Source organism: Lithobates pipiens, unplaced genomic scaffold (assembly GCF_037356315.1).
Source record: "Lithobates pipiens isolate NorthernLeopardFrog02 unplaced genomic scaffold, aLitPip1_a1.2 Scaffold_19, whole genome shotgun sequence".
Lineage (NCBI taxonomy): Eukaryota > Metazoa > Chordata > Amphibia > Anura > Ranidae > Lithobates > Lithobates pipiens.
In genome coordinates, this window is record NW_027507764.1 from 43,303,518 (window position 1) to 43,315,847 (window position 12,330).

Sequence of the window (12,330 nt, forward strand, 5' to 3'; positions counted from 1 at the left end):
TTGATACTTTTTATTAGTCACTGAAGCCAAAAACTCTTTTCGCTTTTTAAGATTAACTATCGAATGTTTGCAGGTGTTTCGTCAGATTAGGCGACCCATCAGATTTTGTAACGGAAGTGACGTTCCGTTGCCAGCATCTTGCTACACCCCGCACTTGTCCACAGTAAGGATATTATTATTATTATACAGGGATTTTTTACAGGGGTTTTCAGGGATCTCCTAAAGGTGGGCAGGGTAGGCTGATCGGTCAGACTGGGGCAGGGAGTTCCAGAGGATGGGAGAGGCTCTGGAGAAGTCTTGAATACAGTCGGAAGTCGCCAAGCGGACATCTTGTTACACCCACCAGAGTCTTGCATTCCACAGTTATTTTTACCAATATACCAGCTTATATAGTGAAATACAGTATTTAAAAATATGGCTGACTGTTTAGATGTTGAATTTTAAAAGCAGCGGCAAGCCTGCTGATTCCAAACGTTTGCTGATTTCACATAAGATCGCTCCTTTGAAAAATCAACATCAAAACAGTCTTACGGATATAAAATTACTGAATTTCACTATATAAGCTGAGTTTACTTGTAAAAATAGGTGTGAAATGCAAGACTCCGGTGGGTGTAACAAGATGTCCGCTTCCCACCTTCTCAATGTATCCTTGCTGTGAACGAATATGCAGTGAAGCAAGATGGCGGCGATGGAACGTCACTTTTGTTACAAAATCTGAGGAAACATGGGCGGTGCAGCGCCCACAAGCATAAATGGACACAAGTCATCTGTTTACATCCACCAGTCCATAGGGGTGAATGGACCATCCAATCGGGTCTGCCTGAAAAATTGACAGGCGGACCTGAACGGAATAGTCGCGTGGAAGGGGCCAAATTCTTAGTCTGATTTCTGCTGTTTTGGTCATTGTGGGTGGATAATATAAAGACAGATTCCATGCAGTTATAGTAGCAGTATTTAATGGTTAGAAAAAAACAACAACATTCAAGGTAACAAGTTTAACCGAGTGAAATACTGTAATGCAGACACCGCACTACGCCAAAGTCAGAACACCCACTTGGTTGACTTTTCCTCTTTAATTCCCTGAGGTTAGATTTCAGACAGATCCTCACATGTAGGGTGGGTGTGCTTCCTGAATCTATACTGTGCAACTTCCTTTTTCTCTGCAAAGGTGGGCTTAAATTACATTGGTGGCTATTAGAAATGTCCACTGATGGTCACTCAAGGCTTGAATTTTGCCTGATTCCTGCTCAATTGGCTGAATTTCAAGCCATGGGAGGGCCCTATTGGCACCAACCAAGTGGGAGCAGCACAGTGGTGTAGAGGTTAGCACTGTCACCTCGCAGCAATAGGGTCGCTGGTTCAAATCCTGACCACGACACCATCTGCTTGCAGAAAAAAAAAAATTACATTTATGCCTCGCCCTAATACGAACAGTTCCATCCATCAATTTTACTGTATGTGGTAGAGAGGTAGAGAGCAAGGAGTCTGCAATGGGTGTGTTTGTGAACTCCCTCCTGCATTGCAAGTGGGTATTCCCAGATCATTAGACTGATCACAAGGATTGGAGTGGACAGAATCCCCTGGATGAAAAAGTGAAACCCTGTACAGGTAAGCTGTGCTCCCCAAATGAAGGTGGAGTTTAATTGTAATGAATACATTAATGATCCAGTCCAGGCCATGGACATCATGGACCCTTCATCTTCTCCTGCAGTGATGGTGATCGGTCCTTACTCTTATACTGAGCGGCATTCACATAATGACATGTTCAGAGCAATAATAATAGGACCACAAGGGGCGGGTCCATGACAGCCTGAGCTCACAGGAAGTGAGTTAAATGACTCTGTCAACTTGGAAGAGGGGCGCCATCTGCTGGGCAAACAGCACAGGACTGAAGATATTGCAGTGAAAGCTTTTTTGTTTCTTTAAATACTCCTGGGCTACTTATTTTATTTTTTTTAAACTGTGGTTCTTTTTTAAGGCGTTACTTTAAAGGCCATATTGCACTAATGATTCTGCAGTTGGCAGAGCTGCCTGTAGGAATGAGCGTTTATTGCTCCTCACCAGCAGCAAAATGACTTGTGTAATATGAGCACATGCCGTTTATTTCTTTCTTTTTTCATTTTTTATTTTTTTTGGACCAATGCATTAAATAAAGAATTGTTAAAACTGAGTGGAATTCCTTCTCAGTGCCCACCGGTACACACTTCTATCTAAACTCCACCGATATTAGGGGAGGCGGGTCGCAGGGCTGGTCTGTGGTGCGCTTCTGGAAAGATGGGGGCACTCTGCTCCAGTCCACAAAAGAAAACCGCATGATTGATCTTTGGTAGCCTCTTAATAAAACTTGATCTTCAAAAGGAAGGATATTTTCTCTGCAATGGAAACAGGAAAACACAATGGAAAGCATTACAAACTATAAATGGAAAAATAACAAAAACTATCAGAGAGGATGAATGAGCATGGAGATGGGGGAAGGTTTACAGGCAGTAGAAATGAATAAGCTTTAATAATTTAAAAAAAAGCCCTTTTAGGGACGGGATCCACTGAAAATGTTTTATTTTTATTTTTATTTTTTAGAAACAGTCTCCTAAATTTTAGCTTTAGGCTAATATTTCGCTTTTTTGTTGTCAGCTTTTTTGCAGTGTTTAGGAGCATTTACAAGTGTTCAGGAGCGCTAGTAAAGAGCGGGTGGCCATCACCATCCTTAACCAGTGAATAGCTGGTTGTTAAGGAGCGGGCCAGGAAGCCGGCCGCCATGTCCTTAACAACAGAAGACTCATCAGCTGTCAGCAGGATTCCCTGCTGACAGTTGAAGGTAAACAAAACAATTGCCGGCAATAAAAAAAAATTGAGATAAAAACAATGGGGTCCTCCCCAATCCATACCAGGCTCTTTTGTGGCGGGTATGGATTTTATTTTTTTTGACACTTTTCTTGGTGAATGAGTAGGGATGCAATGTACCCCATACTCATTCACATAAGGGGGTCCTGGATCTGTGAGCCCCCTTGTTAAAGGCGGATTCCAGATTTCGATAATCCCCAGACCCCCACAACCACCAGCCAGGGTTGTGTGGAAGAGGCCCTTGTCCAGTGTGGTCAGCTCAGTACAGGAAGTCAGGAGCTCACTGGATTTCTTGCAGATCCACTGGTATTTTTATGAACGTGCAGTGTTTTTAAAAGGGACAGAACATGGGGAAACGTGTGTGTGTGTGTGTATCTTCTTTTTTTTGCCCTGAAATACAATTTCAATTAGGATCTGTGTACAAGCCACTCCTTCACCATATACAATAGCTGAGAAATTAGAAGGTTCTTCATGCATCAGCCATGATGCTGCTATACCAACCGCACTGGGCAAAGACAGAATGCATCCCACAACTATCAATGATCTGAAATTGAATTAGGATCCCCAGTCACATTGAGAATTAAGGTGGTATTAAAACCTATGTGAATAACATATAGGGGTTTATTTACTAAAACTGGAGAGTGCAAAATCTGGTGCAGCTCTGCATAGAAACCAACAATCAGCTTCCAGGTTTTATTGTCAAAGCTTTAGGACCCTTTCACATGGGCAGAATCTGTCCACTGATCCCCGCTGAGTAGGCAGATGACAGGTCCGTGTCCGTTATGTAGAGTGGACACGGGCACAGCCCGCTCTTCTCTATGGGGGGGGGGGGGGAGTTGTCAGCTGTAAACAGACTATCCATTTCCATCTGATTGTCATCCAATCCACCAGACAGCTGGAGAACATATCCCCATCCGTTTGTTTTTAGCAGATCGGATGCTGGCGGGTGACAGCAGGCACATGTCCGCTGACATTCTGCGTCCCATAGAGAACAATGGGTGGTCCAATCGGGTCTGCCTGAAAAACAGACAGGCGGACACGATCAGTCTGCTGGTGTGGAAGGGGCCTAATTGAACAAGCTGATGTTAGAAGCTGATTGGCTAGTATGCATAGCTGCACCAGATTCTGACTATCCAATCTACTGTGTGTGTTTCTTTCCAAACCTTTCATTGCTTTGTATTCTGCTTGTCAGAATTCTCTCTCCTTTGTTTCCTCTTTTTGGGTGGCTACTTTGCCTTGCAGATCCCATGGAGCCCTGGATGGAACTACACCTCCTCTGCACCTTCATACGCTGTATGAGCAGACACACATACAAAGCCCTAAAGTCTAGCACTAAAAGTCCTGTCCCTGCTCCTTCTCCAAAGAAATTGATTAAATGGGGTTAAAAAGGAGAGAGTTTAATATTACTTTATTCCAAGGTACCTGCAAAGTGCTCAGAGGAGTAAGGAGGAGGGTTTTAGGTTGTGATAAGTGAGACCTACAGAGAGCCTGGAGGAAAACATGAAAAGAAGCTGAGGAGCGCCATCTGCTGGCTGCATATAAAATACATCATATTCATTTGCAATATTTTATACTTACCTAGCCTCATTTTCTTTTTCTTTTTATATATTTTTTTTTTTTTAGTCCTGAACAATATATATTACAATACTGGTATGTATAGAGGGAGATTTAATAAAACTAGTGCACACAGAATCTGGTGCAGCTCTGCATTCAGACCCCCTTCACACTGAGGCAGTTTTCAGGTATTTTAGCGCTAGAAATAGCGCCTGTAAAGTGCCTGAAAACTGCCTCCCATGCCACCTAAATGTGAAAGCCCGAGTGCCTTCACACTGGGACGGGGTGGTGTGCTTTCGGGACATTAGAAAAAGTCCTGTAAGTAGCATCTTTGGGGCTGTTTGTCTGTATACAGCGCTTCCAAAACGCCCCTGCCCATTGCAATAAACGGGCAGCGCTTTACGAAGCACCTTAAAAGCGATTCAGAAGCACCGCAACATGGGCGCTTTTAACCCCTTCTTTGGCTGCTAGCTGGGGTTAAAAGTGCCCCGCTAGCAGGCGAAAAGCGCAGCCTAAACATCGCTAAAGAGCCTCTAAAACTAGCAGTGCTTTAGCCAATTAGCTTCTAGGTTTTATTGGCAAAGCTTAACCAAATGAGCTGAAGTTAGAAGCGGAGTAGTTACTATGCAAAATTGCACCAGATTCTGTGTGCGCCCGTTTTAGTAAGGTTCTATCCACACTTGTGCGACTTGTCATGTGACTTTGGACACAGAGTCTCATGACAAGTCGCAGCCCATTGTTTTCAATGGCACCTGTTCAGATCAGTGCAACTTAGAAAAGATGCCTGCACTACTTTGATGCGAGTGTAAAGTTGGATCAAAGTTGCACTGGAAATCGTGCGACTTTTGAGTAACGCAAGTGTCAATGGAGCCTAAGCCTTCCCCTAAAACTGACGCAGAAGAAAAAGATCAGTTTACTTATTATTTACCTGTCTGAGGCACCTGTGATATCACAATCGCCTGTAATAAAACATAAGGGTTACTATTTTTTCAGTCTTCCAATTAATGCACATATACAAAAAAAGACGGTCTAAAACAGGGGTGTCCAAACTTTTTTTCAAAGAGGGCCAGATTTGATGAAGTGAATATTTGTGAGGGCCGACCATTTTGCCTGACATTCTTTGAACCATTAAAATTCAGTCTAAATGTGTTTCGTCTGAGCGCTAATACACTGGCCAACAAGACTTCTTGCCTTTGTGGCTGTGTCTGGTGAAGAGATGAGCTCGGGCGTGTTATTTGGAGATATATATATATATATATATATAGATAGCTATATATATGTGTGTGTGTGTGTGTGTGTGTATATATATATATATATATATATATATATAGATAGCTATGTGTGTGTGTGTGTGTGTGTGTGTGTGTGTGTGTGTGTGTGTGTGTGTGTGTGTGTGTGTGTGTGTGTGTGTGTGTGTGTGTGTGTGTGTGTGTGTGTGTATATATATATATATATATATATATATATATATATATATATATATATATATACACACACACACACACATACATTATCTTTTGTGGCCTCAATGAATCCCTGAACTCCACTCAGGACTAAGGATGGGCTTGGGTGTGTTATTTGGATATTTATTGGTGTATAACACGCACTGTCACTTTAAGAGGGACGTTTCAGGGAAACCTAAACTTAAATGAAGAACTGTGAAGCAAAATAAAGGTCAGTGTTGCAGCCTCACCATTGCCATGAATGCAGCCTCACATGTGTCATGAAAGCAGCCTGCAGTGTAGCCACGGCTCCCCATGTTTTTAATAGACAACATTGTCTTTTTAATTAGTCTGTGTTAGCCACTTATCTTTGAATTAATAAAGTCAGTTTTTACTAACCATAGTGGTCTGTTGTAGCCCTCTTAAGAGAACTGTATTCTCTTAGTTTTGTTTGTATGCATATAGGGCCACCAGAACTGCATCCTACGTGTTTGTTTGGATGAAGGTTATCTACAAACCTGCAATTAATTCTATAACCATTAGTTTTAATTTCGGTTGATCCAGGCAAATATTTGATATTTTTTATGAATGCAGCCTCACACGTGTCACGAAAGCAGCCTCACACGTGTCACGAAAGCAGCCTCACACGTGTCACGAAAGCAGCCTCACACGTGTCACGAAAGCAGCCTCACACGTGTCACGAAAGCAGCCTCACACGTGTCACGAAAGCAGCCTCACACGTGTCACGAAAGCAGCCTCACACTTGTCACGAAAGCAGCCTCACACGTGCCACGAATGCAGCCTCACACGTGCCATGAATGCAGCCTTACCATTGCCATTAGTGCAGCATGATCAATGCCCATCTGCAGCCTCGGAGGGGACAGGGACGGGGGCGGGACGAGCGCTGACAGATTACATACAGGAGAATCTCCCTGGGGGGCCACAAAAGATATATATATCCAAATCACCAGACAGGCCGTAATTAAACTGGAACGTGGACCGCAATTGGCCCACGGGCCGGACTTTAGACATGCCTGGTCTAAAACAAAGGATTTGAGCCAAAGCTTAGAGCTAGTGTGCACGAATTTTGCGTTTTCTTGCTGCTGTTGGATTGTGATGTATTTCTGATAAACATGTGCGATTTGTTTCTTTACCAAATCGACATTTGGATGACATTTTCCAAATCTCCGAATCACAAGAATAACGAATTTCAATGAGTCCAAAAATTATAACGAAAAACCCCTGAATTAATTCGTATTCATTTGTTTAATTTGTTTGCGACTTCAGTGGGTTTTGCAAGTTCAATAATATGTGTCACATTCTGTATTGTTTTGATTGGCCAAAGTTGCAAAACACCAAAGCCGCAAGCAAGTCGCATCGAAATAGCAAGCAAAGCCGCAAGGCATCCAAGACACCAGCAAAGTCGTACTGGAAAAATAACAAATGAATCCAAATCTTCTGAAAGAACTTCCCGAAAATACGAATCGATTCGGAACAACGAATATACGACATGAAACAAATCATTCTATCATAACCAATATGACTAAACGAAATGATTGACTTAACAAATGAATCAGAAACAAAACTCTTTTTCCCATCATGCACATCTCTAATTTCTGAAGGAAATTCAGATTTCCAATATGAATGTTTGGTGAATTTCATTCATTGCTTTAAAACTACTTGCCGACCAGCGACACACCCTTATGTCACAAAACTTCAAGTGGTTGTACCGGAATGATATGCAGCTGCAGGCAACACCCCGCTACTGTTCTTTTCAGAGCCAGCAGTCGTCCTAGCGGCTTCCGCAGCTTGACCGCTGTTCTGCCTCTCCTCAGAACGATCGTTGGGTCCCAGCAGACATCTCATCCGCCGGAAGCGCTGATTGGCTCCCACTCTGTCAAAATCACAGCAGAAGTGGGTCGCTGGTGGCGAATGCGCACCCCCCAGACGCCGTGCATGAAATCACGTATCTGTACGTGATTTTCGTGCAGGAGGGCCCCGGCCATTGCCTATGGATAGTAAAATTTACATCGTTTGTCGCCGTTGCACAGGCGTGCACAATTTTAAAGCATGACATGTTTGGCATCTATTTACTTGGCGTAACATCTTTTATATTTTTCAAAACAATTGGGTTATGTATTGTGTTTTTGTGCGTTCAAAAAAGTGTATTTTTTCGCAAAAAAATGCATTTTGAAAAACCACTGCACAAATACCGTGCGACATAAAAAACTCCACCAATGTATGCTCTAGTCTAGGGCCTCTGCTTTAAAAAATATATAAATATCTGGGGGTTCCAAGTAATTTTCTAGCAAACAATACTTACTGTTACATGTAAACAAAAAGTGCCAGAAAAAGCCTGGTGCTCAAGTGGTTAAACATATGCCCCCCACTGGTGTTAGTGCAGAAATAGCTCACCAGACTGACCTGAATGCTCCATCGATCTACATGATGACGCTGAACCTTGTATGGGGGGTCTACCACCAAGAACGGAGTTGGTCCTTCTCCCGAATCCTAACGACTGGAGTACCGCTGTTCTCTCCGGGTTAAAGAGCTTGAAGGCCTCTTCTCTCTCCTTCTGTCTGACTTCTACGAGACACATTTCATACAATAAGTAGTGGCTATTTTCTATGTTATAGGTCATTTGCAGATAACAATTGTAACACAGTAATGCTGACCACACAAGCACAATCTGACTGCCTCACCATCACTCGTTCACCCCAACAAAGGTCATTGCTACAGTACCTACAGAGGCTTTGTCCATCCATGGTCTATTGGCTGTGTTGGAGTGTGCTGTCTGAGCATGTGCATGGTTGTGTCAGGGCTGGGCTCAGCTTTTCTTTCTCAGAGATGTCCACTCAGCTGCCGGCTAATTGCCAGTTCCTATCTCTCTTCACACTTACTCAGCTGTTGACGATATCCTGCTCGTCAGTCCTGCCTACTTAAGCCGTCCAGCCCAGAAGATCTCTGCCTTCGTCTTGGTCAACGTCACAAAGCCTATTGCCGGTGGTCCTGTTTAAAGACTTCCTTTGCTGACCATCCCTTCTGGCTCCAGATCCTGCTTGCTGTTCCACTACATTGATCCCTGATGTCTGGTTTGGCCAACTATCCATTTTGGTTACTGAACCTTGGCTATGTTTTGCCTATGTTTGTTCTTTTTACTTTCATTATTAAACAAGTGTGATTTAAAGTGGTTGTAAACTCGTTACAACCACTTTTACCTACAGGTAAGCCTAGATTAAGGTGCTCCAAACCTCCACGATTTAGGAGATATTTCGAAAAAAAGCAATTGATGATGTCTACGGCACACGCGCTGTAGACAACGGTGCAGGCGCACTTTAGGCTTCTTTAGAAACGCCGATCGTGCCGTGACGTCATCGCCAATCACAGCGCCGGAGCCGCGACACCCAGAAGATGGATGCTTCATGGAAGAGGGGATAGCGGTGACATCACAGGCTTCAGTTTAGATAAGTGACACATAATGAAAAAAAACCCCAAAAATCTAAATTAATAACTTAACTACTACTATTGAATTATAGGTATTGGGATTTCCTTTCAAATTTGGCTGTTGGTGAACTTCACTAATGCAAATTTATCCGAAGTTACGAAGTATCCGTAATAGTGAATGCCGTATCTAAAAGAATGGAACGTAACTAATTAATAATAGTAAATAACTATAATAAATACTTATTATTATTTCTTGATCATACATCACGGGACACAGGAGCTTCATTACATAGTGGGTTATATAGGCACCTCTGGTGATTGGACACTGGTTAACCCCAATTAAGGAGAATTCCTCCCCTATATAACCCCTCCCATATGGGAGGCACCTCCGTTTTTTCGCCAGTGTCTATGGTGGTTGGTCACATAAAACATGTGCTATGAAGAAAGCTCTGTGCAGGTCCCTGCGGGGGCCTAAGGGCTACAACAAACCGGATCCATATCTCGGGCCGATATTTGACTCCCAAGATGGTATGGTACCCGGGCCTCGTCATCCGAAGAAACGAGGTTTGGCCTGTAAGTCCTCTCCTATTGGAAGACTGGGCTCTGGGAAAACCAGACTTGGTGTACTGTTTACACAGATGGCACGAAAGTTTCTGGCAGAGTCTTTTACACGGTCCAGGTAGGAGGTTCTTCTGAGAAAGAACCCCAGATAAACCTGAAGGTTGGCAAACTCTGCCCGCCGTGATGGGTGAAGGCTGGAATCTGTCTGTTTCAGCAATTCCTGCGGCGAGGACAGGTAAGGGAAGTTAATCCTATATATAATTATATTATGGATTTCTTCATTTTTGAGTAGTAGTATGTCTTACCTGGTTTCCACCACTAGAGGGAGTAAGAGCAGCCTGATGCATACTTACATGCCTTTCAGTACAGACGCTCAGTGAAGCCTGGTTCTCCAGAGGTCTCACGTCTCCACTGCAGTCCCTGCCACAACAAGGTAATACAGGGGTCCCTCGTAGTCTGGGGGTCCCATGCAGCTCAAATGGAGATTCCTTTCCCCCCCCTGGATTCCGGCGGTCCACGTGCACGTGCGCCGAGCGCGCTCCCGGGCTAATGGAGGAGGGGGGAGTGTGGTTGTGAGCCGTGCACGTTGGTGTGCACGTCGCTGTACTGCGCAAGCGCCAGGCGGCAGTTTTAAAATGCCCAGAGCGTCAGGGGGCTGTGAGTGTGAGACACAGGAACTGTGGGCAGTAAGCATCCGTGGGGATTGGATCCAGGCAAACCTTAGACACCTACTCAGCATCAGGTTGTGCAGTATTAAGCATATATATTTATTGTGAGACTTTAAGCACAACAGTGATTGCACTTTGTACTAGTACCTCTGCTTGTAGCTTAGGACTATGTCTCCTCGTAAGAGGGTCTCAGGGGGAGGTAGCAAGGGCACTGGTAAATCACCGCCTAGGTCCAGGGGTTCTAAAAATGCCTGTAAGTTACCATCCCCCCCTGCAAGACTGGAGCCAGCCTCTCAGGACGAGTCAGTGCCCCTGTCAGGTTTTGCAGCCTCTCCTAATGTCTCAGCCCCGGTATATGTCACTGAGGACTCCCTTAGGGCTACATTGGAGGGTTTTGAAGGGAGAATCATGAATTTTATTTCTGCTTCCCTGAAAGATAGCAGGAAAAGGGGTAGATCCCCTTCCTCTGCTGAGATTCCTCTTTCAGATGATTCTTGTGACAAGGAGGAGAGATCCCTATCTTGGGACAGGGATCTTGAGCAGTCGGATGAATCAGAGGAAGAGGAGAGAGTCCCCTCCTCCCAGGCGCTCAGAAAACAGGTGCAGTATTATACTGAATTGGTGCGTACCACATTCAGAATGCCTGCTGCTGAAGTCGCTACGTCCTCTGTCTCTTCCCTGGGAGTCAGGAAAGCCCCACAGACTGTCTTTTCCTTTCCAATTCATCCTTTAATGGATAAATTGTTGTATGAGGATTGGGGACATCCCGATAAACTGTTTGCTCCTCCTAAAAGGTTTTTTATGCATTATCCTCTGGAGGAAAGTTTCACCAAGAAGTGGGGGGTCCCATCTGTCGATGCGGCTGTTTCTTGTGTGAATAAAAACCTGACCTGTCCATTGGATAATGCTCAGGTATTTAAAGATCCAACTGATAAGAGGTTGGAAACATTATTAAAAGCCTCCTTTTCCATGACTGGGGCTGTAGTGCAACCTACAGTCGCAGCCGTGGGGTTGTGTCAGTTCCTCAAGGAACAGGTTAAGCAGATGCTTGGGCTCCTTCCCAGTGAGGAAGTGGAGAATTATGCAGAAATACCTCAAATTCTGTGTTTCATGATTGATGCGATTTTGGATTCTGTCCAACAAGCATCTCGTTTGTCTCTCCTGTTGGTACACATGCAAAGGGCCCTATGGCTAAAGAATTGGGCAGCTGAGCTCTCATAAAGTGGTCTTCCAGACTATGGGGTCTCCCTGTTCGGGTTCAGTCCGACAATGCCACAGCAGTGGCCTATATGAATCACCAGGGCGGTACCAGGAGTCTGGTTGCGCAAAGGGAGGTGAATCACATACTTGTCTGGGCAGAAAAGCATGTTCCATCCCTTTCTGCAGTCTTCATTCCAGGAGTGGAAAATTGGCAAGCGGACTTTCTAAGCCACCAACAGTTATGCCCAGGAGAATGGGCTCTGCACCCCGACGTGTTTTTAGACATATGTCGCAGATGGGGTAGTCCAGACGTAGATCTGTTTGTGTCCAGGTTCAACAGAAAACTGGACAAATTCGTGTCAAGAACAAGAGATGCACTCGCTCAGGGATCAGATGCTCTGACAGTTCCCTGTGATCAGTACAATCTGATTTATGCCTAACCCCCCTTACCCGCTTCTTGTCGCGGTTCCTGGGAAGAGTCAAGAGGGAGATAAAATGGGTTCTTTTGGTAGCCCCGGCTTGGCCCAGGCGATCTTGGTACGCAGAGATCATGAAATTGGCAGTAGGCAGGCCATGGATCCTCCCTCTCCAGCCAGATCTGCTCTCACAGGGTCCAATTT

General features: G+C 44.4%; 1 protein-coding gene across 4 annotated transcripts in view; it reads right to left on the reverse strand.

The window, feature by feature from the left end:
- Positions 1–939: 939 nt before the first annotated feature.
- The window catches only part of LRRC72 (leucine rich repeat containing 72), a 57,280-nt gene continuing 45,889 nt past the window's right edge, over positions 940–12,330 (reverse strand). For 3 of the 4 annotated variants that reach the window (XM_077490695.1, XM_077490694.1, XM_077490697.1), the window contains 3 exons: positions 8,262–8,423; positions 5,324–5,354; positions 940–2,372 (listed from right to left, as the gene is read on the reverse strand). In XM_077490695.1, the coding sequence (XP_077346821.1) occupies positions 2,207–2,372; positions 5,324–5,354; positions 8,262–8,423 (359 nt within the window). In that variant the 3' untranslated portion in view covers positions 940–2,206. Of the gene's footprint in view, positions 2,373–4,263; positions 4,330–5,323; positions 5,355–8,261; positions 8,424–12,330 lie in introns of all 4 variants that reach the window. The other variant, XM_077490696.1, reaches the window with a different exon arrangement.